The following is a 26,667-nucleotide window of genomic DNA, read 5'->3' on the forward strand; positions in this document are numbered from 1 at the left end:
TTGACTAATTATGTGTAGCTTAATTAATTATAAATCTCTTAAATAAAAAGTGTAAACAGTACAAAAAAAACTGCAAACAACTAAAAAAAATATATTGTAAGCAAGAGATAATTATGATCACATCCGAATCCACATAGTAGTAATAGGGACTTTAGCCCTCCTGATTTATTTTATAAACTAATCCCTCCAAAATTTAATTAAAAAGAAAAAAAAAATAGAAGCTCATTTACTCTGTGATGTTTAAAATAGCCAGCCCCTCATGAGACTGATTTATCAATAAGATTTTATGGCGATCAACAAATGTTACTGGTACATGGAACAAAATTCTTGATAAAATTTAGAAGGTCGGTTTGAATTTTTTATATACCCGGAAAAACAATCTTGGCTTTGTCCATGTTCTTACCAATAGTCTTTCACATTTCGACGAAAAGTACATAACTACGTATCTTGCAATATCAGATTCAGATCTTATTTCATCATACAAAAAAGTTCAGGGAGGGGACATAAAATATTAAGAAAAGATATTATAGAGCTACAATGCAACACACGACAAGTAAATGAAAAATGACATTTTAAATCAACAAAAGGTTCTTTGAAAGGCGATAAGTGGGGTTGGCAAGCAGAGGATGAGCTCTTCCTGTGGCTAGGCCAAACTTCTCGGTCATGTCCAAATCAGCGGGCTTCATGCCGTTGGGAAGCTCCCAGTTGAAACAATGCACCAATTGAGCTACACAAATATAAAATGTAGTGAGCCCTAATTGTACACCGGGACACCCTCGACGACCAGACCCGAATGGGAGAAGCTCGTAATCGCGGCCTCGAAAATCAATGTTCTTTTCGATAAACCTTTCAGGGTAGAAATCTTCCACATTCTCCGACCACACATTTGGATCTCTTCCTATCGCCCAAGCGTTCACTATGACTCTCGACTTCTTAGGAATGTGATATCCATCCATGATTATATCTTCCCTCGACTCGCGAGGGACTAGTAGCGGTCCGATCGGGTGGAGCCTATAAGTCTCCTTCACCACCATATCCAAGTAACCGAGCTTGTTTAGGTCATTTTCTTCCACCATCCGATCCAGCCCAACGACACGATCCAGCTCTTCTTGAAGCTTTTTCATGACACTAGGGTTTCTCATAAGCTCGGAAAGAGTCCACTCGACGGATATGGCCGAGGACTCGAAACTGCCTACGATCATGTCGAGTATGATTGCTTTGCAATTTGTTCGGTCGAGTATACACGGATTTTCATCTTGAGGATTCATTGGTTTATCCATCATCGAAAGCAATATGTCGACGAAATCCATTTCTTTGTATGATTGCTTGTTTGCCACTTTCTCGTGCTCCACGAATATCTTCTCTAGCACTTCATCAATGGACTTCGCATTTTTCTTCATAGCCTTCTTCAGCCCCTACACAAACAATTTTTTTTTTTTATTAATTCCGAAAATTCGTACGGTAAAGGAAACATCTCCAAGCAATATCATTTCACATTCAAAATTACTATGAATACAAATGCTAGTAGCCATCTGAAATTTATAGGTCTAAAAAATAGGAAAAGTTATAAAATTAGTGAAACAGTCAAAATGTGCCCGTATAATATTTCAATAATTTTTTTGACCATGTGATTATTTTCTTAAATGAGCTAAATTATTTATATAAATCATCAAAATATTAATGACAATGTCCTAAACAGTGTAATGTGATTATTTCAAATGGTTATCTTATATAATTTTATTATGTTTCTTTCAAATTGATTTTTATAATGTATTTCAATTTAGATTGTTAAGATTATGCACATATAAACATGAAGAAACTTACCTCCAAATTAAAAATATAAGCAACTAAGCCACATCAAATTTATTGTTTTCTAAGTAGCCAACGTAATAGCCACCAATTCTATTAACAAAAAATAGTTTACAATTTTGCCTGAATAACTTTCGCACATTAATTTTTAACAGGCGGAAATTAATTGGGCAAAATTGTCAATTAAATTATTGTTAATAGAATCAGTGGCTAATTAATTATAATTAACCAAACATTGGCTATTATGCAAATTTATATTATAGAGCCCTTCAATTATTCAAATATTAAAAATATAGTTCCATCATTCAAATATTAAAAATATAGCTCCATCGTACCTAATTCTATAATGATATATATGGTGCATACATGCATTGGTTAGTTAAAAACAACCCATTTTTTTCAAATTTATCAGTCGTTCCATTTTTATTTTATTTTCACTTAGAAAACAAAACATTTTTTTGTACTTAGAAAACAAACCAAACAAATAAAAGATGACACTGTAGACGATGAATTGGTGTTTTAGTCTAGATTATAACCTAAATGTTTTCAACGTGAAATAGGATTATCTAAGAAATCCACAAGAATTAATTAATTTCAATACAGATGTTTGATAAATTAATCAAACTTATCGGCATGAATTCAAAACTACAATTATAAGAATTATTTTTGGTTAAGGGCTTAGTAAAAGTGAGAGTTAAAGGAAGAAACCTGAAGATCAAAGGGCTCGAGATAAGGAAGAAAATCAGCAATGTTGAAAGTACCGACAAGGAATACACTCTCTTTCACAAGCTCCTTCATCTTACACGTGTCCTCGACGTTTGGCCCGAGAATCATCCTCGCGGCGGTGTTGGCTACAAACTCTCCAACCTTTTGGCTTACGTTGATTGCCTTGCTGGCACGAGCTGCTACTAGGATATGGCCTATGAGTGCGTCCATTTCTTCCATCCTCAACGCCGCAAAGGACTCGATCCGAGAAGCACTGAGGAGGTTGAGCATGCATAGCTTCCTCGTGTTTCGCCAATACGAGCCGTATTCTTGGAAGACAACCCCTTTGCTGCCGTACGATATCAGGTCGGTGGCCTGGATGAAACGATTCGAAACTTAGATGTATCTATGATAGATTTATTCAGCTGCATATAGAAATTAATTTTATTCGAAAAAATGAGAAAAAAAAAAATTATTTTATTTTTCCAACTAGACGAGTGGAATTTTAATATGATACCATTTGAATTAGTTGAATAGTTATCTTCGGTTAATTAAAATTATTTATCGTCTAAGTATTCAAGTATTAAGAATACAGCATCATCAATGGTATTGGACTTATGAATATTCAGACTATAACTGTTCCGATGAACAGTCATACGAGCTTTATCATAATATGTTGCATACGTGTTGTCTTAGTCACTGGGTGGAGCCAGAAATTAAAGTCATGGATGGTGTATTTGGTCAAAATATAATATTTTTAAAATTTCAATACCTCCGCCTTTGTCTATATGTACATCTACTATATCGAATATTCGATGCCCCTACACTTTTAGAAATTGCATTTTTATGCACAATTTGTTATTTTATTTATACTTTTGCCCAAAAGTTATACGATTTTTTTTTTATAATTGCCTCCCACGCCCTTGAATTTTTATAAAAATTTTATATGTTTTATGAAAAAAAAAGAGATTTGTAAGTAACTAGGCCACTTTAAACATGTGATTTTGTATCTAGCCTATGTTTGACAATTTTTAGGGATATAGCCAAATGACTTATGTGGCAATAATTAAGGTCTGATTTGCCCTTATTTATTAACAAATTCGTCACTTTCTCTCTTCTATTTTTTTCAAATAATTTTTTTTGTATCAAAACTTCAAAAATTCATATCTTTCTCATACGAACTCGAAATTGAGTGATTTCAGATCCTACAAATTCGTGGCGTCGAGATCTTCAAAAATAGACCCATTGTGTTTGATGAAAAATTATGTTTAATGCATCATAGTTACGTTTCCATTTATTTTTTTGATAATTTCAAAAATTTCCAGTTATTTCCATATTTAAAGTAATAACGTGATTTTTCTACATCTATGGTATTAAACATGATTTTTCATCAAACACAATGGATCTATTTCTGAAGATCTCGGCGTCACGAATCCGTAGGATTTGGAATCACTCAATTTCGAGTTCATATGAGATAGATATGGTTTTTTGAAGTTTTTATGTAAAAAAAATGTAGGAAAAAAGTAGGAGAGAGAAAGTGACGAATTTGTTAATAAATAAGGGTAAATCAGACATTAATTATTGTCACATAAGTTTGTTGGCTATTTCCCTAAAAATTGTGAAACATAAGCTAAAAACAAATTTCATACTTTCATTTTGGTTATTTCGCTACACTGCAAAAAAAAAAAAACCTAAAGTTCAAAATTTGGCTCCACCTTTGTATATAAATATAGTTCAAATTTTATCAAACCTCTACATATGTTAGATGTCAATGCTTCTCTCTCATGTTATTCGAATTGCATCGACATTGAAGCTTTCATCCGAATTTTCACATGGTTTGTCATGACGGTTTCAGCGCTTTCAAGACAATTTCTCTTTCAAGGAAGCAAAGGCGGCCCTACGTCTTTGCTTTTGGTGGACTTTGGAGGGGATTGTATATCCACTTTATAGAGTTAGATGCATAAGACGTCGATCCATACTTTAGAGATGCGATTTTCAATACGATGGTTATATAATCATTGGCAAGCCATTCTGAATCACCCATAATATATACTATCTTCAACGGGACATTATCATTTATTTTATTTACAGATTCTATTTATATATATATATATATATATATATATATATATATATATATATTGAGAGCGAGAGAGGGGGTTTGGGTTCCTTGCCTGAGTTCTTGGACGGTTGGCAAAGGCGATATCGTTGTCCTTTAGGATGAGGCGGGCGACGCGGGGCGAGGAGGCCACGATAGTCGGGACTTGACCGAGGCGAAGACTCATGAGCTGGCCGTATTTGCGGGAGAGGCTGCGGAGCCCACGGTGCGGCAACGACGTCAGCTGATGAAGGTTCCCAATCACCGGCAGCGGCCTCGGCCCGGGAGGAAGCACGTGCCGCCGATGACGCTTGGGTTTATTAATCACTCGCATTACGAGAGCTGCAACTAAGCACACAAATGTGAGGATCCAAGCCTGAGATGGACTCATCTTTTGGAGATAAATAAGTATATCTTGTTCAATAGACATAGGGGTTCTTTTTTTCTTTTCTTTTTTTAAATGTCTAAAAAATATAATCAATCAGGCACGGTCGTTGCATTTATAGTGTATCTGATGTCCGCTGTTTGACATCTAAATGGGATTTGATGGGAGTCCAGTTTTGCAAGAAAAACGACATTTACATTTGAGAGCGACGTTGCTTTAAGAAAATTACGTTTAAGGGGAATTTTGTGGGAAATTGTCTAGATTGCCTCTTTTTTTGAGCAGTAAACATATATGTCCCATTCTACATTTATTTCCAAATAAATGCTTTTTTTAGTGTAAAATTTTATACAAATATGAGGCATTTTTAAGAAGAAAAAAAAATGAAAAAAAAACATAGAATCTACCGATCTCAATATTCCTATTCTATGACTCCCACAATAATTTTGGACCAAAATCCAATAAGTCCAATTTAATCCTAAAATATGACTACATGAATTGAGCTATTACATTTATATCCTTTCAATTTAGTTTCTCTTTATAAACAATTAAAACTTTTTTCTTTTCATTTGAAACCGTCCAAAATCTTTTCTTTTCTTCTTCTGCGTTTCTTTTCTTCTTCTTCTTCGTCCAAAATATCTCTCTCTCTCTCTCTCTCTCTCTCTCTCTCTCTCTCTCTCTCTCTTGCGGGAGTCGCCGTAGACGAAAAAAAAGAACTCCGTCGAGGCTTATCACGGGGGTTTCAAACCCCTAAAATTAGTTTGGGGTTCTCGTGGTTTGTCGCCGAGTTGAGCGAGGAAGAAGAAGAACGAGAATTCGGGAGAGAGTGAGAGTGAGACGGAGTTGAGCTCGCGGAGGAAGAGGAAGCTCGGCCGACAGCTCAAGCCACCAGTTCTCCACCGTGCGCGCCTTGGCCGAGGAGACGAGAACGCCGCGCGTCGCCGTGGACACCGACCGGGAAGCGAACGCCGGGAAAGGAAGAGAACCCACCGAGGAGAGTGAATTTCACAGGAATTTGGTAAGAAAAATCAAACCCGAAAATGGATTTTTAGATTAGGGTTTGTTCATGAGATTGAGATTTTTTATTTTCTGGTTTCATTTCGTGAAATTGATGTACTCTGGACGTGATTTGAGCTCGGTTGTGATGTTGTTACTCGGATTCATGGATTAAGATTATTGTTTGGATTTTCTCTTGATTATTTTGGCCGAAAAATCAGGGTATGTTCATTAGAAATTGGGGGTTTTGATAATCTTGAGAATTGTTGATATTGTGAGTCGATTTTGTGTTTGGAATTATGCTTGGGATTGTTGATTTGGGCTGTTTTCGAATTTTGGATGAATTTACCATGGATTTGCTGATTTTTTGACGTGTTTTGGACTTCGCTGTGAGACTTGACCGTGTATGCTGTTTTTTTTTGCCGTGTGTAACTGAGTTGTTATGGATTTTGTTTGGTCTTCGTTTGAGTTTTGTTCTCGAGGGTCTAGGCTCGATTAGGGCGGGCTACGCAGAGCCCACAGCGGCGGTTCGGGTCGACGAGGACACGGCCCGAGACATGACGGAGCTGCCGCACGAGCGTCGGCGAGGCGAGGCCGGGTAGAACCGAGAGAACATCGGGTGGATAACTGCGCCCAAATGTGTGTTTATACAATATTGTTGATTCCCAATTTTGATAACATGTGTTTGGTGTTGCCGGGGTTGACAGTAGCTGGTTTATTGACATTGATGTTAATAAACTGTCTAGTTTATTAACATTGATGTCAATAAACCATCTGTTTTATTGACATTGGAACTTATTTGTATTAAGGGATCCCTTGTATTAATTCATGTTCTTTTTTATTTATATTAATGTCAATAAACATTGGAACTTATTTGTATTAATGTCAATAAAAAGTCACAGTGAGTTATTGAAAAATAATTAATTCATGTTCTTTTTTTATTTATATTAATGTCAATAAACATTGGAACTTATTTGTATTAATGTCAATAAAAAGTCACAGTGAGTTATTGAAAAATAATTAATTCTTGTTCTTTTTTATTTATTTATATTAATGTCAATAAACATTGGAACTTATTTGTATTGATGTCAATAAAAAGTCACAGTGAGTTATTGAGGGTATTTTTGTACTTAAAGAAAATAGATAGTCATAGTTTAGGATTAAATTGAACTTATTTTATTTTGGTCCAAAATCATTGTGGAGGTCATAGAATAGGAATAATCCCATACAATTTTCTCGAATTTCGCTCTCTATACCTATGAGAAACGGTACTTGTATATTGATAAAATTAGAATTTTGACATGTTTTTTTAACCAAAAACATCAATAACAAAAAAAATTCATTTCATGAAATTTATTACACGTCTTTTCACAGTGGAAAAAGAAAATATATATAACGTTTGTGACACAACCACCGTCGATTTCCAACGTTTAATTTTTTTGTAAAAAGCAAAAAAAACGTTTAATTTGAAGGACACGGGCTATTTATGATTCGTACTACTCTCTACTCACAAAGAAATAATAAGAAAATCAAGCAAATGACTCTCCTAACCCTTTCAACTCTAATTAATCGCACCACATTGTATTGCATACAACTATAGATACAAAACACCGTCACATGACCAAGTTATCACCTTGAATAATTAGTCTTTCTTTACAATTCGTGGGTATTGGGTATTATATTTGCGTAAAAGCAACTACGTATCGAACATTAAAAAATATTCTTGATATAAATATCATCTATAATCGAAGTTTAGAAACTGAAAGATTTATGTTTGTTTCATATGTTTGTTTAACAAGGAGCAAGCATCCTGTAACATGAGCAGATCTTAAACAGCAAGGTAAAAATAAGGTCTTCGGGTCATATATTGTATAGCATAATAGAGTAAACAAACTTCAAGACTTTCAACAACTTCAACAAGATTCCCAAGAAAATGGAAAACAAAATATATATCTAAAATCCCATCCAAACCCTTAAAACAAACACCTAGCAACAAGCCTCTGATCCTTACATGGGAACCATATGTAGCTTTACCTAAGCAAAACCTAGGAAGGTTTCACGGTGAGGATCACAAAGTAGAGGTGAGCAACAATTGGAGTTCAAGATCTCACCTGTCAAGAAATACGGATATGCAGAGAAAAGAAATATAACATGTCAACAAAAGGAAGAAAATAATTTGAAAATTGAGAGAAAAAAAAAATGTATAAAAAGTAGTGGAGTAAAGAATGAGACCCAGATAAGCTCTTGCTCCGGCTTCGGCTGCGACTTCTGCTTTTGTTGGGACTCTTGCTAACACTGCGCTTCTTGGGACTTGCACTTGCAGGCTTCTGATATATAAAAATAATATACAAAGCCAAACGTACAATAAGTGAAGGGGATCGGGACATCGGAGTGCCAAAACTGACCATGTAATCTAAACGTGTGCATATATATATATAATCCAGATAACAAGGTGAATTCAGAAACCAAGCTTTTCTCATTAATGGATTCCCAATATTCAGGGGATCAGTTCATCTGGCATTTTCTCTCTCTTTTCTGTTTGAACCATATAAAGGGGAGAGGGAGATGAGGAAATGGTTGTTAAAAGAGCAAGTGATTGTTAAACGAGCAGAATGAAGTAAGGCTTTGTGTATATATGGTTACTGTTTTCAAAAGGTACTATTGAAATAATATCTATCTAAAAAGCTAAGAAATGTTCCAAATGTTTACTTCTTATTTTTTTCTCTCAAACTCCAAATCTTTACATCACTTTGTTATATGGGGCATAGTCTGACATACCAAGGCGCCGAAAAGAGGAAAACTTGTATTGCGCATATTAAAACCAAATAAGAGCACTTACTGGCAGAGGTGGTGATCTAGATCTTGAACGAGATCTGCAAAAGTTCCAGAAACAACCAATTTAAATTCCACAGGTTCCTTTTACCAAATTCGATCCAAGATCCGTGATGCCTCTTCCACGTCAAAGATATCAGAAAGAATATGGATGAGAGGAAAAACATAAAAATAAAAAAAAGTTCAGTAGACTAGAAACGAAAGTCAAGTCAATGCACATGATTACTTCGCTTCCTACAGACATGTTAGATTCAAGAGGGGGGAAAAAAAAAGAAGACAAAAAAGCACGATTTTTTTTTATTGATTGCTAACACTAGTGAGGACAGTAGAGGGGCATTCTTTCCAACTGTACCACCAGAATCAAGGGAATCCAGTAAATGTCGCCCTAAGCGTTGGAGCGGGAAATTAAAGTGAAGTTTCTCAACAGCAAATTGATGGAGACTCCAAATTTCAATGGTCCTTAGTACACGGTTATCCAGCTCTACTATGGCAGTCCATGACCTCCTTTGTTCCCAATCTAGCACCCACGGATATATGCAATGCTAAAAGCATTAGAACATTGGAACCATCAAGGCTGCCTAACTTAGAAACATCATACCTCCACAACCCACAGAGTTGCAAGCAATTGAACCATATCCAATCAAGATCCTAATATCCAATCCCCAGTTTGCTGCATAAATCCAAATCTAGTAGAAGAACAAAGTATATAATTTGCAAAAATGAAAAACGGGGAAAAAAAACAAAAAAAACTTTACGCGGCTACCGGATTATTTCCATGCATCCCGGTTGCTGAACCAAGTAAATTAAAATAAAGAAGCCAGCCCAAGTTGATGTTGGAGTTCAAACATGTGCCTCCACAGAACTAAAACTGCCTTCTACGTAAATCCCAATGATATGATCCCACGGACGAAGGAACAAAGGTAGTATCATCACCCATGCTGCTACCAGAGCCATGCAGCGGAAATTGCAATAACCAAACCACAATGCATCACCACAATAGGCTAGCATAGAATGTTATAGAAAATAGAGATGCCCGCAATTGAACACACGGAAACTAATTGACAACCAGATGCGGTCGATAAAGAAGTGAGCAATGAAACAAAACTTACCCCACTGGGGATTGCGACTTGGATCTTGCAGGCGAGCGAGATCTAGACCTTGAGCCTGATTTGGCGGGTGAGCGGCGAGAAGATTTAGCTTTTGGAGATTTGCTGCATCACAATTATGATATCAGAAACGGAAAACGACTGCAAACTCACAAGTTTTACGTAGAGAGAAGTATAACCTCCTGCTTCTGCTCCGGCTGTAACTTCGGCTCCGACTACGGCTGCGGCTTAGGCTTCTGGACCGTCCTCGGCCAGGACTCTTGGATGAATCTCGCTTAGAGTCATATTCCCTTACCTACAGTAACCGAACAGTTTTAAGGAACGTAAGTAGCAAGAAAGTTGGCAAGCTTTAACTGTCTCGCCCTATTGGGTTCGCGTGTTGGACTAGCGTTGGATCTAGGGGCTAGGCTTTTCTCGTCTCACCTTTTTTGTGTAAATCGGCTCACGCCTTAATTAATATAAGTAGTTATTGTTTAAAAAAAAAAAAAACACTGATTAGGAAAGTAGATTCATACTCGAACATATGACCGAGAAAATGCATTACGGAACTCGGAGTCATCAAGCTTCCTAATCTGCAAAACAAAGATATTATAAACTTGACTCCCATCATACAACAACTCTGGTAAACAACAAATATCCAAGATACAAAAGCAGGAAAGTGACTAACCGCATATCTCATGTCTTCATAGTTAGTGTAGTCAACAATTCCTGTTGTGCCTATAATTAAGGCAGAACCAGACTCAAGAACTGAATAAATAATTACAAAATCCTAAAAAATGCAAAATTTGAACGAAGAAAAAAAATACGAAACCTATTTAGCAGATCATGATTTATTTATTAGAAAATTAGCTGGTTACACACATCATGGCATAAAAAAGAACACATAACACGTGAAAGATGAAAACAATATGCTCAGTTCTTAACGATTAGAACATTCTAAAACCTTCCAAAAGTTTCCCAGAGAAAACCAGAATCACAGTCTCTTAACTGATGCACCATAGAAACATGCCAAAGTAATATATTATCCACAACTTACCACTAGCATCACGAAAGACTTGAGAGAAACAGACATCTCCAGCACGCCGCATGTGATCCTGCCCAAGAATTCCAGCATTAATGTAAAATTGGAAAGACACCACCAAAAAAAAAATCCATATGAAAAAAACAGAGGTCAGGAGAGACTTTGTGCATGAAAATGAATAAAATCAGGGACAGTGACACAGAGGGAGAATTACAAAAAAGAAAGTCTAATACCCACCTTAAGATCCTGCCACGAAGCCGATGAGGGTAGCCCAGAGATCAGTACTGAAAATGACAAGACAAAAATTAACAATCAAGTGCATAAAATGAAATAACAGTCTCTGTAAAAAATATCTAATACTACACAAACCGCGATACTCAGACCGCCTTGATACTCCACGTCCACCGCGGCTGCCACCGCCTCCACCGCCGCCGCCGCCGCCGCCATAACCGCTGTGACGATCAGATGATGAATTTCCACGTCCACCATGTGCAAGCTCCACCTTAAAAAAATTCAAGATGCAAGTAGGCTCATCTTGGGAAGTCTACCACAGAAAGCACGAAAAACCTAGACAAACCATGAAAAAGTGACCAACCCGCAAACGATGCCCATCAAAATCATAGCCATCACGACCCCGTATAGCTTCTTCAGCATCTCTGGCATCCTCAAACTGTAGCACACACATCTTAGGAGGACGAAAAACAAAGTACCAAACGCATAAATATATTTTCACTATCAGAGAGAGACACACCTCAACGAATGCATAGCCAGGAGGCCTCGGAGGAACCTTTAAGTCAACGTGAGCTATGCGTCCATACTGCACAGTGGATTCACATTAGACAATTACCATCATGATATCTCTTTTCATAGAACAATTGCGATAAATGACAGCAAGCAAAACAAACAAAATTAGAAGAGCTATCGAACATTGTTTTCAGACGGTTACTCCTCTCCAATTGTAAACCTCTTTTGGGCGAGCAATTGTACATCAGCAAGCAAAAAAAATTATATATATATATATATAGAAGAGCTATCGAACATTGTTTTCATACGGTTACTCCTCTCCAATTGTAGACCTCTTTCGGGCGAGAAATTGTACACCAGCAAGCAAAAAAAAAATAGAAGAGCTATAAAACATTGTTTTCAAACGGTTACTCCTCTCCAATTCTAGACCTCTTTTGAGTGAGAAATTGTACATTAGCTTTTAACATACATAATTGCACTAGAAAACCGATATAAATAGCTACACTAAAGAATCGTTCACAAAACCAGACCAAACGGTGTTTAAAGAATTCACCTTGTAAAACAAATCCTCCACTTCCCTTTCACGAATATCCCCTGGAAGATTCCCAACGTAGAGGGTTCTGCTCGCGCGGCTACTCATTTTCCTAACGAAACCCATGGCGAATCAGAAACTCAATTTCCGAAAAAAGACAACAGAAATGGCAGTTCTAAAGAAAAACAATCACCGCTTTTTCATTAGGACACAGAAAACCCTAATAACATCCTAAGAAGCACAGACTTGTCCGAAAACTCAGAATTCGGTTTTGATTCAGTTTCTCATGGGCTAAACACGAAAAAATAATAAGCAGATGCGACTTTTAGGGTTCGACGAAGGTTAGAAAGGTGTTACCTCGGACGAATTCGGAGATCGCACCGAGAACTCAGAACTGAGCTTGAACGCTTCAAGATTAGGGTTTTGAACTAGCGCGAGACTCTTAAATTTAAGTTGGCTTTTGTACAGAAAAAATAAAATAAAATTTTAAAAATAAAACAAGAGAAAAACAAAAGGGAAATTTGGGAAACTATGGCCACGCCATTTGAACTAATCATTTTTTGAGATTTATAAACCTACTATCTATTTATTTAGGGAAATACCTCATATTTCTCGTACTTCCAAAATTGTCTTTGGTTTCGTAAAAATTCGTTCTTATTTGTTTGTTAATTCTAGATTTTTTCCAGTTAGTCATCATCGGATTTGAATCATGGAATCATTCGCCAAATCGGAGACATGTATTTTATTTGTTCGAATGGTAAATAATATTTACTATCGGATAGCCCGACTGTAAATATTATTTACCATTAAAATTATCCTGCAATTTGCAACCAGGATATTCGACAACTCATTTGGAATAGTAGGATCATCGATTTCGTAGATGTTCTTCTATTATTCTTATATTATCTGTTCGTTTAGGTTAGTCATTTAATCCTTCTTAGTTTATGTTTGTCTAGTGTAGGTGTTTAGGTTCTTTAGTTTCTTACAACTCCATTCTTATTTGCTTGTTAATTCCAAATTTTTTCCAGTTATTCATCATCAAATTTGAATCATGGAATCGTTCGTCAAATCGGAGACAAGTATTTTGTTTTTTCGAATGGTAAATAATATTTACTATCGGATGGTCCGATAGTAAATATTATTTACCATTCGAAAAAGCATATTTTATAGTTAATCTAACAGAGAATTGATCGGAGATGCGAGGGAGGGTTTCGATTACGGTGTTCTATGGGTTAATCGAATTGGAAATAATATATACTTACCATTTTTTCAAGTCTGAGAACGGAGACGCTTCGTCGGGTTCGGAAGTGGAAAAATCGGAAAATTGGTGGCGGAAAAGGAGGTCGGACGCAATATCGGAGGATTGAGGGATTCGAAATCGATGGAGTTCGAAATCGACGGAGAGTTCGGAGGCAATATCGGAGGATTGAAGGATTTTGAGTCGGATCCGAAAATTTTGGTGTGTATTTGATGAGGGGTAAGATAGGAATATAATATTGTTTGGTAGTGGATTTGGCTAGTTACCTAATTTAAGTAATAGTTGGGCTATAATTTTAAAAGATGTGGTCAATTTGGGCTAGATACCTAACCGGCCTTTTTTTTTAAACTAATCATCTCATCCACACTATTTCATTATGATTGAACATCCAAATTGATCATTTAAACTGCACATTTAAAATTTTGTTCGAAAAATTACGTAAAAAAAAAGCAATTCAAATAGAAAACTGATAAATTAGCGTTCGATTAGCATCATCTAAACAATAGATAATACAAGTGATGTAAAAAATTAAAACTGATGTTATTGAGAAAATTGCTCGTAATAAATCGTTTAAAATCGACGCAAAATTCTCAACTATTCTTAATTATTTTTATTTTTACTCCAATTTGTACAAATATTTCATTATGATTTGTCTTACATACAGGTAATTAAAAGCAATAAACAAAATTAAAAAAGTTTGTATAAATTAACTTAAATAAATTAGGTTCAATGTAGAATAAAAAGCGGAAAATTTTAATTAATGATGTCTATCCTAATTTCTTTTTTCTTTTCATTTTTACATAAGGCAATGTGTAGAAAGATCTATTCATAAATCTTATGTATTATGTCGGTTATTGCGTATCTTTCAAAAAGGTCAAGTACAAAATACTTTGGTTATTTAGTTGCACTGTTTTATTATTAATTTAAATAAATTATAATTAATACAAAATACATTGGTATATCTTATTTTATTATATTATTCAATAAATCAATAAATACCTATTTATAATATTATTAAAATTATGAACGTCACTTGTTGGCTAATATAATTTATTGTAGTTGGTTTATAAATGAGAATTTGCAATGTTATATTTACCTAATATAATTTATTTTTTTAATATAATCCAGCATTATTATTATCATCATCATCAAATATGAAAATTAAATTGTGCATGCTTCATTTTTTTAGGTAAAAAAAAAAATTCGCTTTAGGCCTCCAAGCGTGCCAAGCCCACCCTGCCTAAGACCAAACTAAAATCAATTAAGTAACTCAATTAAACATCAATCAAAATATAACTTCTAACTAAGAAACAGTAAAAAGAAAAAAAAATCAACATTCTAACCTAAAATAAAGATTGGACAAATCTTGAAGAAACGTGGATGAAGACAAGGAGAGGAGATGGACGAGGAGCGTTCGAGTTTGAGAGAAGATAAAGAAAAAAGTCAAGAGAGGATCTAGTGGTAAGGACGATTCTTGGGACCTTGTATGTCCCCGGTTCGGTTCTCCATGGGTCGATAATTGTTGGTTCTCGTCTCTCCCCGTCGCTACTCTCCACGAAAAAATCCTTGAAAAAGTCCTCGAGAATCACATCACTCTTATCGCGGTAAAATCTCATTTAAAGCCCATTTTGTGCACAAAGCCGTAGTTGTCTCTATTGCTAAAATTGTGGCAAAAGCTCGCAAGTGTGAAATCGGAGGAGAGGTCGGGTATCACATTGGTCATTCGAAGAACTTATAGCAAGGTATTGCGTTACTCGCTGATATGTTTATTATCAGCAACGAATATGAAGATGATGATAATCGCCTATAGTTGCATTCCTTTTTATTGTATTTATTTTACAGCTCGAAACTTGTTTTCAAAATTGCTGGAGTTCTGGTTTGAGTCTGCTTTATCGATCGGTTGAGTTAAAGCCCGGCCATGTTCGGCAGCCACTGTTGTCTCGGCAGGGGAACTTGTAACGATGATGTCATTCCCGTTCTAATAGTTCGAGCTTGCTCGATTTGATGTCGAGCGGCCTGCACAGTTGAAATCAAGTAACCATTATTTTTAACATGGTGTAATCGGGAAAGGTTCATCATTTTTTTCATCATGTAAAAACAACTTGAACCACTACACTATTTTTTATATTTTAAACTCAAACAAACCTGATAAAAAGCTAAACCAATGCAAACTGAAAATAATCTGTTTGGTTTGCGGTGGCTTTCTTAGAATTATTTTTCTCGATACATAAATTTATAACTTAGATGAATGAATAATGAATTGAGTCTGTGTGAATAATAAATTATTGCTCTCCTTTATATATATATATATATATATATATATATATATATATATATATATATATATATATACAAGCAAAAATGCCCGCGCCTTGCTGCGGGTTGATGTATATTGGTACTAAAAAGTTCTTGAAATAATTAATTGTACTTTTGTGATAATAAATATGACATACTCGTTGAGCTATTTTAGTTAATATTACCTTATATTTTTTATTTTTGTAATTTGTATGTTTAAAAGCAATAATGTTTGTCTTGGGAGAAAAGATCCAACTATCTTGATCTTGGGCCTAAGCTCATACAACAAATCAACGCAAGAAAAGAATATAAAGACTTCATAAGTTAAACGAAAGGCATTAGAAACAAATCCGAGCCGTCTGTGTGCTTCAGATCCTGCGGTCAATAGTGATCCGGGTCTAGCAATAAAGTGGGCCAGATTGAATGAGGTTATGACTCATGAAACCCTTGCTGGAGATCAAAACACATCTTGCCTCTCTCTCTCTCTCTCTCAAATACTCGGCCAATAAATCTAAATAATCACTTTGTTCTTCTTCCTGTCTTGTGCGACCCTGTGATAGTGTTTTCGTGTGTTAGAACTTTTTGGTAGTGGTGGAAGATTTTCCAGATTCGTGGCCCTGAGGTTGAGTAACGACCGAGACCTAGGGTTTGCAGGTTTTTTTGTTTGTATTTGACTTGTGTTGATGATTCTTGTGTAATTTTTTATGTCTTTTACGTTTATTGCATGTTTATTGTCATGGTTAGTGACAAAGTAATTTAGGCATTTAACTCTTGGGTTTTTTCTTTTCATGTTTCTTCAACTTGCAATTTGGCATATTCTGGAGTGGACTTATGCCATATATTTTATTTCTGGTGTTTCAAGAATTTTTTGTTTCCTTTAAGTGCGTTGCCAGATTTCCATTAAACGTAGATAGATATTGTTTTGGAAATTTGGATATCCACATATAAATGCAGCTATATAAAATTTTGCTGAATAGGAATTCAAATATATCTAATTGTTACTGAAAATTGACGCCTCTTGAACATTTAAGATTTATTTATAGATTATTGTGATAAAGAAATATGTGATCTAAAAAGGTCTATTACTTTTGAATAAGTAATTATTTTGCTCAAGTAAGAATAGAGAGAATTTGTGGATAAAAATGTTGCAGATGCTTGTTCCTGTGTGCGAAAAGGTTAGTTTGTTTAGGATTTTTCTATTATGTCTTTTGCAACAGCAAAAATATAATTTTCATGTGGTTTTATATTTATAATGGTAACTGGATTGACTCTTGTGTTGGATGCAATTATGAATTATGTCTGGTAGAGTGTGTAGTATTGTTAAGCAATGATCTTCTTTTTCATCTAAATAATAATTAGGCAAAAAGAAAAAAAAAAATCATGATAGGTGAGAAATATGTTTCCATATTTTTTTCCTGGAATTCTGCTCTTAGATGACGTATTTTGTTGCTCTGAAACAAACTTGAACCTGGATAGACGTAGGAGTAGCTTTGTTGACTTCAATATGGTGGCTTTGATTTTTTATTTGGTGGATTTCAACTGATGACGATATTGACAAACTTGTTACTGGCTTTGTTGATTTCAATACGGTGGATTTGATGCTTTATATATGGTGTTTTTTTTAAACTGATGATCTGAGTGACTTTGTTGATTTGTATATGCTGTAATTTTTTTTCCAGCTTGATTCACATTTATAGTCCCTGCATTTCTAGAATTTTCTGTACAATACGTGAACTTCTTTGCCAACGCCAACAATTCTGGAAGTTTCTAGCTTAAATCTGAAAGCTTTGGAGTGGCAAAGTTGTAATTTTTTATGAGTGACATTCTTGTAATATCGTCGAATAGCGCACAATGTAATTATGATATGTTTAAATGACATTTCTAGAATTTTCTGTACCGTGAGCTTTTTTGACAACGTCAATAATTCTGGAAGTGTCTAGCTTAATTCAGAAAGCTTTGGAGTGGCAAAGCTGTAAATTGTTGTGAGTGGCATTATCCGAATGGCTAGAAGTGTAATAATGAAACGTTTAAAGGGTATTTTCGTCATTTAACTGTAGACTTAATAGGAAACTGAGTCTGTGTGAACAGTTCACACCGGCTCTTCTTTATAAATATATAATAATATATATATATATAATAATTGGAATTTGAGATTTTTTTTTAGTAATTGATTGAGATGTTTTATATATACTATCAACTTGGATGCATATATAGTTGATTGAGTAAGAGAAATGCAAAATTTTCTCATATTTCATACAAAAGATTTTAACAGTTTAAAATTCATTAATTATAATGAATAAAACTACATGAATTATATTCAAATTTGATTATGAAATAACTTGTAGCACATCGTATCATTTGACTTCTTCCGGGTTCAAATCAACTTGTCCTTGTTGCATGGTTTGAATCACCACCATATGTATCAAGCTTTTTCTTATGTTTTCCTGCTCAGTGAGCTGATAAAAGTCCATTTTTTTCTATAATAAAAAACAAAATATTATGTAACTAGGCCACTCAAATTTGAAAATTTGCTAAATAATTAATCTTTTTAAGTGTTAAATAAATAGTCACTATAGTGATGTAAGATTGTTTGAGCATTTTTAGCATTCTATTCATGCCTTAGGAGTCTAATAATTTATTTACAATTATTAATGTCTTTTTGACTTTGTATTAAAAGTCTTGTGACTATTTACTTAACATTTATCTAAAGTTGACTATATGAAAAAACTTGAGTTCTCATATGGTTTTATATCTAAAGAACCCATAAAAAATTAGCGATTACGAATATAGTTTTTGAAGTTTTAAAAGATGTTTTGAATTTTTTTTTAATCGAACCATCTAATCACCTCACAATGATGAGATTTTGCCACTCCCGCTTATAATAGCTCAAAATCTTACTAATTATGAAATATATGTGTAGTACAAGGTGTGATTATGTAAATATGAATAAATGGTAGACCGCAACGGAATGCACGAGAAGGCATCGGACAACACAACACCGCAGCGAACCACACAGGAGACCGCAACGAATTGCACAAGAGCAAATGATTAGTTTAGATTCTTGTTCTAACGTAAAACTCTGTTTTGAAAACTCTATAATCACAACCTAAAACCAAACTAAAATCAATTAACTAACTCAATAAAACATAGATCAAAATAGAACCTCTAACTAATTAGATATAGTAAAAATAATCAACATTCTAACTTAAAATGAAGATTGAACAAATCTCGAAAAAATGAGGACGAAGATGAGGAGGAGGAAAAGACATGGACGAAGGGCATCTGAGTTTTCCGACGACGTCGCGTAACGAAGAGAAAGAGAAAGTAGAGAAAAATGTCGGCATGCGGTGATTGATGGCTTGTTAAGTTGTTTGCGTTCGAGAATAAGTTTGTGAGAAGTGATAGAAGAGGATTGAGAGATGATTTAGTGGGAAGGGAGATTTTTGGGACCTTGTAGGCCCGTTGTTCCATTTTCCATGGACGCAATAATTGGAGCCACTGAGGTATTAAGATAGTCTTTCAGTCGATAATGTCAGAGCCTCGTGGATATTAGTCGGGTCTAATCCGGACACCACCATTATATAAAACAAGAGGTTCGAGAGAGAAGAGGAATAATAAATTAGAGATTTATTTTAAAATTAAAGGCACGTACTTGATATCTGTTTTCTTAGTAAACCAGTTAGACCAGAGCTATATGCGCGTCCATATCCAAAGAAGGACTTTCCTAACCATCTGTAAAGGCATATTTGTTAAAATGTAGATATATTAAGAATTTTAGACACACTGCAAATATTTACATAATTACACCTTGCATTAAACATATTTTCAAAATTTATCTAATAAAACTTAAATTTCTTGGATTTTTACTGATTTCAAATTTTTTTTTTCCTTCATGTATAATAATAATTGTGGGGTTGTTTGGTAGTTAACTCAAAAAGTTTTTGTTTTCTATTTTCTAATTTTTGTAGTTGTACTGAAAAATTATTTTGCAGTTGTTTTCAAAAAGTTGTTTGGTACAATTTTCATTTTTGTTTTTGAGAAATTGAAAAAACTGAAAAAAGTGTTTGGTACCGTTTTCATTTTTGTTTTTGAAAAAATGAAAAGACATAAGATGAGGAGAAGGAGGAGAGAAGAGAATAAATTTTTTTCCAAAAATACATTTTATTTGTTTTCAGTTTTCTTTACTCTTTTACAAAATAATTTCAAAATTTTTTTAAAAAATTTTCCGAAAAATTAAAACAAACACCATTTTCACTTTTTGTTTCTAATTTTTTTAACTTAAAAAGTGAAAAAACTGTTTTTGAAATGGTTACCATGACCTATATCCTATACTTTATGACTTACTATTTTCCCAAACCTAGTCCCAGAAATACGTACGTCCAGGCTCCACGTGGACCCACTACACTCTTCGAATAGCTTGCCAAAGAATAAACCCCTGCGCGCTTCCCTACTATTCGTCTCATATAATACATTATTAAACCCAACCACCATTGGCTAAGCCTAAAACTATTTAAAAGTCAAATGTTTTTTTTTTGCTCAGATATTTAAAGTCAAATACCTCACTGTTCAGGTCGTTCATCAAGGTCTTCGTGTCGTCTTTTTCTATTGACGTCACGTACACTGGGCCACATACGATCGATAGCGCCGGACATAGCGACAAAAATTTCTCAAAGAGGAGGGAGAATTAAAGGAGAGAGAAGTTGCCTTTTTGATTTTAATTGTTTATTTATTAATATTATAAAAAAAAGGTTTATTCTTTTCCTTTTAAAATATTTTAGTTTGCTTTGGAAGCCAAGGCAGCGGAGTGGAAGAGTAATCGCCATCGACGATCTAAGAGAGAGCTCTTGGTAACTCCAACAATGGCGACGCCGTCGTCTCCAACGTCATCGTCTCGGTCGGCGTTCTCGTCGTCGTTCCCGGCCGCCTCGTCCTCAAGGTTCTCGGCTCTCCCCGTCGCCGCTCTCCGAGAAAAAATCGTCGAGAAAGTCCTCGAGAATCGCGTCACTCTCATCGTTGGCGACACTGGCTGCGGTTTGTACCGTCTCACACTCACTCTAGCTGTATGTATTTATTTATGTGCGTATATAGTTTATCTGTCTGAGACGGCTTTTGGCCGAGAATGGAAATATAGAAGTACTCGTTTTTTTATTTTGTGTGTGCGCGTATGTGTTTTTCCTTATAATTTTAGAAATGAGCCTTCAGGTTTTGCGCTGTGCATTTGAAAATCGCTTTTTGCCCTAGATTACGTTTACGTTTTTGCTGTTAGTGGCTTTTGACTCGCAGCCTCGGGATCAAGCTCTGGTTTTCTCTGGTTTTCGTATTCTAATGTCATATATTTGAAATCAAACTCAAACACAAAACTTATTTTACTGTTGCATTTCATGTTATTTTGTATAATTATTTTGCTGGTCTTGTAGGCAAGAGCTCGCAGGTCCCGCAGTATCTTCTTGAAGCCAATTTGAAGCCCATTTTGTGCACACAGCCTAGGAGATTCGCAGTTGTCGCTGTTGCTAAAACTGTGGCAAAAGCTCGTAAGTGTGAAATTGGAGGAGAGGTCGGGTATCACATTGGTCATTCGAAGAACTTATCAGAAAGGTATTTCGTGTCTTGTTGATATTTTAATTATCAGCGGTAAATGTGATAATGATGATAATTGCCTTGTTATAGTTGCATTCCTTTTATTTTACAGCTCGAAGCTTGTTTTTAAAACTGCCGGAGTTCTGGTTGAGGAAATGCGAGATAAAGGTTCCAATGCACTTAACTATAAAGTGATCATTCTAGACGAAGTTCATGAAAGATCTATCGAGTCTGACCTCGTTCTTGTCTGCGTGAAGCAGTATCTGATGAAGAACAAAGACTTGAGGTTTGGCATATTTTCATTTAAAGACTCTTCCCTTTTATTGCTCGCTTATGAGTTTGGTTGGTTTTAAATTTCCAGGGTAGTATTGATGTCGGCAACGGCCGATACGTTGAGATACAAAGACTACTTCAAGGATCTCGGAAGGGATGAAAGAGTAGAGGTTTTGGCAATCCCTACCTTGAACCAAAAAGCGGTCTTTGACCGGAAGGTTCTTTATCTTGAGCAGGTATTTGTGGATAAGAAGATTTGATGGGGCTGGTTAAATTCTCAATGTCAGAATATAATAATCAATGAATAACCACGCAAGCTTAACATTGATGTTAAGAAAGCTTTTGATCTCATAATGATAGACCTGATTTCAATTGTGTTATTCTTTTCTTTTAGATCTTTGGCTTGTAATTATATCGACTTGTTAATGTAAGGATGGTCATTTTTTTGGGTGGTCTCATCTTTGCTTCTTGGTTTGGGTTGGCGTGTTGGTTTGGCGCTTGGTCCGTTTCCAAGATTCAAACATGAATCACCTCTATTGTAAACTATCCCTTCATCTTATACAATACACTGTTACTTAGAAAAATATCAACAAGATCCATACGAGTATTGAATAGGGTACTGAAACATTTTTTAGATGCTTGAGTATGTCGGTATAAGAGCTTACTGTTTCTTGAGTAAGAGCATGTATAAGATGCTAAAGTATGTTATGGTTTTATTTGAATTTATGGGGTTAATATTTTCCTTTTTTTTTTTTTTTTTTTTTTTTTTTTTTTTTTTTATCTTGGTACTTACCTTGTGAATTCAGATTAATGATATAATTGGATCAAGCGCCAACTTATCCTCCTCGACCCTGGGTAGTTCTGATTCAACATCTTTCACACCTAATGTTGATATCAAACCAGAAGTACACAAACTTATTCATGACCTGGTGCTTCATATACATGACAATGAACCGGATATTGAGAAGAGCATTTTGGTTTTCCTTCCAACATACTATTCCTTGGAGCAGCAGTGGTACCTGTTAATGCCACTCAGTTCAGCTTTCAAAGTTCACATTTTACACGGTAGTGTTGACACCAATGAAGCCCTCAATGCGATGAAGATATGGAAATCACATCGGAAGGTCTGCCTCTTCTTTCTGAAGGAAATGTCTTTCAAGTTTATTATAATATTTCTATTCATATTATTACTGTTATTATTAGTAGTAGTTTCTCTTTTATTATATATGCTCTGCATTGGTATCTATAAATATCACCTTTTTTTTTATTATTTATTTTTTTATCAAAGTACTCTCTCCATTCGCCAGTTTCCAGCCTCCATATTATGCGTAGTGATTTTAATGCATATACTCTAGCGGATTTTTGTCGGGACTGGTCAAGTACTTTGTAATCTTTCACTACGTGTCTTTTTGTCTCTTTGGCTGCCAAGGGTTGGTTTGGAGTCTCGGGGTGACGTGTTAGTCGTTAGCTCCGGTCTCCTAAGTCTCTCTTGCAGCCTGGTTGTTGTATCATTTCACGGCACTGCAGTTTCTTAATAAAAGCTCCCGCTGTTTCTTAAAAAAAAATTATTATGTGTAACATTGAAATTTTAAAATCCGTCTTCAAGTCTTCTGTTCTGAGCATGTAGATCTATTATATGTTTTGTTTCTATTGCCATGGTTTGTGTTTTGAAGATCCAAGTTTTCGCAGGTAATACTAGCAACAAATATTGCTGAGTCATCTGTGACTATACCTAAAGTGGCTTATGTCATTGATTCTTGTCGATCTTTACAAGTATCCTGGGACAAGAATAGGAGAAAAGAATCTGCCAAGCTTGTTTGGGTTTCCAAGTCCCAGGTATTGAGAACCTTACCCATAAATTTAAATTTGACTTTTGCTAAGTTCTTATGTGTCAAGTTACCTGTAGGCTGAACAGCGTAGAGGGAGAACTGGAAGAACTTGCGATGGTAAGGTATATCGGTTGGTTACTGGGTCATTTTTCAGCAAGCTTGAGGATTATGAACTTCCGGCCATATTGAGGCTGTCGTTGAGGCAGCAAGTGCTTCAAATTTGCTGTTCCGAGTCTAAAGCGATTAATGATCCCAAGGGTATGTTTGTAATATTTATACTCGCAAATGCCAATCCATAGCATTTCTTTCGCTCGTCAGAGCACAACACAATGAATTCATTTTTATGTCACTTTGATGCAGTGCTGCTGCAGAGAACTCTAGATCCACCGAATCTTGAAGTTGTTGAAGAGGCATTGAATTTGTTAGTTCACATGAATGTACTAGAAAAGATATCTCCAAGGGGTCGTTATGAGCCTACGTTCTTTGGCCGATTGCTTGCGAGCTTTTCGTTGTCTTTTGATGCTTCTGTGCTCGTTCTTAAGTTTGGTGCCATTGGGATGCTGCGAGAAGGAATACTTTTGGGGGTGCTGATGGATTCTCAGCCTTTGCCCATTCTCCGTCCTTTTGGCGATGGTTGTTTGGTATTAACTTGGTTAACAAACCCCCTTATTTCATACTGCTCTTTTTAATTGCTCAAAGAGTTTGTCTCTTATTCAGTGGATTATGCAACGCAGGCCACAGACTATACGGACTGCTATTTTAGGGAAGATATTAGTGACACTAAACTTACTGGTCGAAAGGAGATATCATTAATGGGAAATTTATGCGCATTTCAATTTTGGCAGCGGGCCTTCAAGGTAAAGTTATCGCATGAGAACGTTCCTAGAGCCCTCAATAATAGATTTATGAAATACCTGATTTTAGAATCTTAATATTCTGAAGGATAAGCAACGGGTTAAGCATTTAAGGAAACTTCTGGTATCAGACGAGATCCAAGTTTCCACTTTGCTGCAAAATAAGGTCGAGGAAGAATGGTGCTCTTTCCATTATCTTGTGCAGCCATCCTTAAACAGTGTTTCTGACACATGTATGTCTCTCTTTCATATTTTATGTATAGATTTCTATGTAAATGTGTCTAGACAAATAATTTTCAGATGCTTTAATGCTTGGTCAGAAAATATAATATCATTATTGCCCATACTTAAATTTGTTTCTGTTGGTTTTCAGACGAAGATGTCTTGAACTCCATCCACCGATTTCGCCCAAACTTTTTGGCGATATATGACGGTCTTCCTTTGTGTTATGACTCAAACGAGTTTGAGCATACCTGCCTTCTCGAACGCGATCCAAAGGGAATCGATGCGCTTAAAGTGAGTGATAACCAGAATGAGCCGTTTTATGAGGAGAAGATATGCTCTGCTGTGCCATTTGTTGAATCCTACGAATTTGGGAAACCTGTTGTGGCCAATAACTTTGCAGCCATCATCAAAGAGGTAATTGCAACATAATATTTGCCTTCAGTTTCTGGGTTTTTTTTAACTCTGCGAAAACTGATTAGTCCCTGGTTATCTTGTTTCTAATAGATAAAATCTCAGCTTACAGAAGAGGTTTATGATAATCAGTATGGAAATGATTTCTCTCCTGCCAATGAAGGGGTTCCTTTATGCATATACTTTCAAAAGGGGACCTGTACCAGAGGCAGTCAATGCCCATTTTCACACTCACTGCAAGCAAACAAACCTACATGCAAATTCTTCTTCTCTCTCAAGGTGACATGCATTTTATTACCCTGTAGGAAAAATAAAGTTCTTAATTTTCAAGTTACAAGTCACAACCACAATACTCATAAACTAAAATAAATCTATGCTTGGACTGAAACCTTTTACGCGATTATACAGAGAAGTTTGTTTCTGTAAAACCCTTCATGATTATCAAATATACGTAGAAGGAATTAATGTCTAAACTCAAATTGTTGCCAAGCATGCAAATTTACGATGTTTAAAAGTTTTGTGCTTCTAAAATAACAATAACAATAAACCTCCTCATTTTTGGATTCACAGGGTTGTAGAAACGGAGCATCGTGCTCCTTTTCTCATGATACAGGTCCACCAGCACAAATATCATCAACATCATCATCATCGAGCCCAGCTATATGTCTCCCAGAAGGCGATTATGCAGATACTTCTTCCCTTCTCGGATTGCTTCCTTCGAATCCAAATGGGCGTGTTCTAATTTTGGACGACACCGAATTGTGTTTCTCCACGAACCTTTCCCGATACTTCGATCCATCCAAAATCCTTGCCACCTCATCGCAATCGTCGACCTCCATTTTCGATCCGTCATTGGACGGTGTCGAAATTTTCTGGGGTCTTCGTCATCCGTACCAGACCATCATCTCCACTGGAGGGAAGATTATCCCGTGGAAGGAGATCGAGTGCGTTCTATGGTTTCCAAACTTCGAAGGAGCCGAAGAACAAATCGAAACGCAAAGAATGCTCGTGAGGAATTTCTTTGAGTACCTTGCCATTCGTATGCTTGCCGATTCCTTGGGCGAAGCACCTGTGATTCTCACCATGAACAATATCAGATTTTCACAGCTCCAGGTGATAAAAGGGTTCCATCTACGACAATTATATCGACGACGAATCCTCCGTAAGATCATTTGCTTATTAGATGTGTATGGTTTTTTCAGGTGGAGAAACTGGGCAGAGAGAGTTTCTTTTTCCTCACTGGTTCGTTCCCACATGCTGAGAGTAGCTTTGGGAAGCTGAGAGACACGGTGAGCACCAAGAAGCCAATGGTGGTTTCGAGGCCTATTTCGTACGTTTTCAACTTAAACCCTCCGTCCCGAGTTCAGTTCGGCGATTTATCAGCTAGATTTAAGCGAGTTCTTAACGAGATTCAATGAAGAGACTTCACTGACTGTACATCATCCATGCCAAGTTGCCAACTACTGAAACTGGCGGTATAGGATGAGACCTTTTATCCTAGATATATTTCATATTTTAATTTCTCATAATTTTATGCTATACTCGCTCTATATATAAGGCTGTTTCATGCGGGTTGGGTTCTTCAATATATGAATAATGAACTCAATGCTTAGGTATCTATTATAGCGCTATATATTCGTGGTATCTCTTCTAACTCTGAGAATAACTCTTGTATTAATACTTTCTTTCGTGTTATGCATGATAATAGTCTGAACCTACG

The 26,667-nt window shown here is 35.7% G+C and overlaps 3 protein-coding genes across 7 annotated transcripts; 1 reads left to right on the forward strand and 2 right to left on the reverse strand.

Annotated features, from left to right (window-relative positions):
• Positions 1–494: 494 nt before the first annotated feature.
• LOC149388976 (cytochrome P450 CYP736A12-like) lies at positions 495–5,006 on the reverse strand. The gene is made up of 3 exons (XM_089623799.1): positions 4,689–5,006; positions 2,518–2,889; positions 495–1,415 (listed from the first exon to the last, which is right to left on the reverse strand). Exons 1-3 carry the CDS (start codon positions 5,001–5,003, stop codon positions 573–575), a joined length of 1,530 nt encoding a protein of 509 aa, XP_089479925.1. The 5' UTR covers positions 5,004–5,006; the 3' UTR covers positions 495–572.
• Positions 5,007–7,831: 2,825 nt separating this feature from the next.
• SR34B (RNA-binding (RRM/RBD/RNP motifs) family protein) lies at positions 7,832–12,718 on the reverse strand. 5 transcript variants are annotated; one of them, XM_089622984.1, is made up of 14 exons: positions 12,583–12,718; positions 12,247–12,337; positions 11,701–11,766; positions 11,545–11,619; positions 11,319–11,451; positions 11,187–11,233; positions 10,965–11,022; positions 10,596–10,645; positions 10,444–10,500; positions 10,108–10,223; positions 9,932–10,033; positions 8,830–8,863; positions 8,223–8,317; positions 7,832–8,101 (listed from the first exon to the last, which is right to left on the reverse strand). In XM_089622984.1, the coding sequence occupies exons 2-14, from the start codon at positions 12,331–12,333 to the stop codon at positions 8,098–8,100; spliced, it is 924 nt and encodes a 307-aa protein (XP_089479110.1). In that variant the 5' UTR covers positions 12,334–12,337; positions 12,583–12,718; the 3' UTR covers positions 7,832–8,097. The 5 variants fall into 5 exon arrangements, 4 of the variants coding, with proteins under 4 accessions (XP_089479110.1, XP_089479113.1, XP_089479112.1 ...); XM_089622987.1 differs by lacking the exons at positions 7,832–8,101; positions 8,223–8,317; positions 8,830–8,863 and adding exons at positions 9,200–9,339; positions 9,421–9,508; XR_016300682.1 differs by lacking the exons at positions 7,832–8,101; positions 8,223–8,317; positions 8,830–8,863 and adding exons at positions 9,421–9,508; positions 9,586–9,763.
• Positions 12,719–20,543: 7,825 nt separating this feature from the next.
• LOC149388978 (zinc finger (CCCH type) helicase family protein) lies at positions 20,544–26,667 on the forward strand. Its single transcript, XM_089623938.1, has 14 exons — positions 20,544–20,809; positions 21,196–21,373; positions 21,468–21,641; positions 21,717–21,864; positions 22,435–22,752; positions 23,318–23,464; positions 23,535–23,715; positions 23,818–24,098; positions 24,192–24,314; positions 24,400–24,544; positions 24,685–24,950; positions 25,041–25,226; positions 25,518–26,060; positions 26,150–26,667. The coding sequence occupies exons 1-14, from the start codon at positions 20,638–20,640 to the stop codon at positions 26,363–26,365; spliced, it is 3,078 nt and encodes a 1,025-aa protein (XP_089480064.1). The 5' UTR covers positions 20,544–20,637; the 3' UTR covers positions 26,366–26,667.

The sequence above is a fragment of the Urtica dioica genome, chromosome 8 (assembly GCF_054948205.1).
Source record: "Urtica dioica subsp. dioica isolate 48M chromosome 8, U.dioica_male_clone48M_v1_H2, whole genome shotgun sequence".
Taxonomy (NCBI): Eukaryota; Viridiplantae; Streptophyta; class Magnoliopsida; order Rosales; family Urticaceae; genus Urtica; species Urtica dioica.

Coding starts and splice junctions, on each gene's coding strand:
- SR34B (XM_089622984.1), bottom strand. CDS start 12,333: ATGAGTAGCCGCGCGAGCAGAACCCTCTACGTTGGGAATCTTCCAGGG. Junction 11,767..12,246: donor TGGAGGATTTGTTTTACAAG/GTGAATTCTTTA, acceptor TCCACTGTGCAG/TATGGACGCATAGCTCACGT. Junction 10,501..10,595: donor ATGAAGACATGAGATATGCG/GTTAGTCACTTT, acceptor TTTGTTTTGCAG/ATTAGGAAGCTTGATGACTC.
- LOC149388978 (XM_089623938.1), top strand. CDS start 20,638: ATGGCGACGCCGTCGTCTCCAACGTCATCGTCTCGGTCGGCGTTCTCG. Junction 23,465..23,534: donor TTTGGGTTTCCAAGTCCCAG/GTATTGAGAACC, acceptor AGTTACCTGTAG/GCTGAACAGCGTAGAGGGAG. Junction 24,951..25,040: donor TTGCAGCCATCATCAAAGAG/GTAATTGCAACA, acceptor TGTTTCTAATAG/ATAAAATCTCAGCTTACAGA.
- LOC149388976 (XM_089623799.1), bottom strand. CDS start 5,003: ATGAGTCCATCTCAGGCTTGGATCCTCACATTTGTGTGCTTAGTTGCA. Junction 2,890..4,688: donor CCAACCGTCCAAGAACTCAG/GCAAGGAACCCA, acceptor CGTTTCATCCAG/GCCACCGACCTGATATCGTA. Junction 1,416..2,517: donor TCGAGCCCTTTGATCTTCAG/GTTTCTTCCTTT, acceptor TTGTTTGTGTAG/GGGCTGAAGAAGGCTATGAA.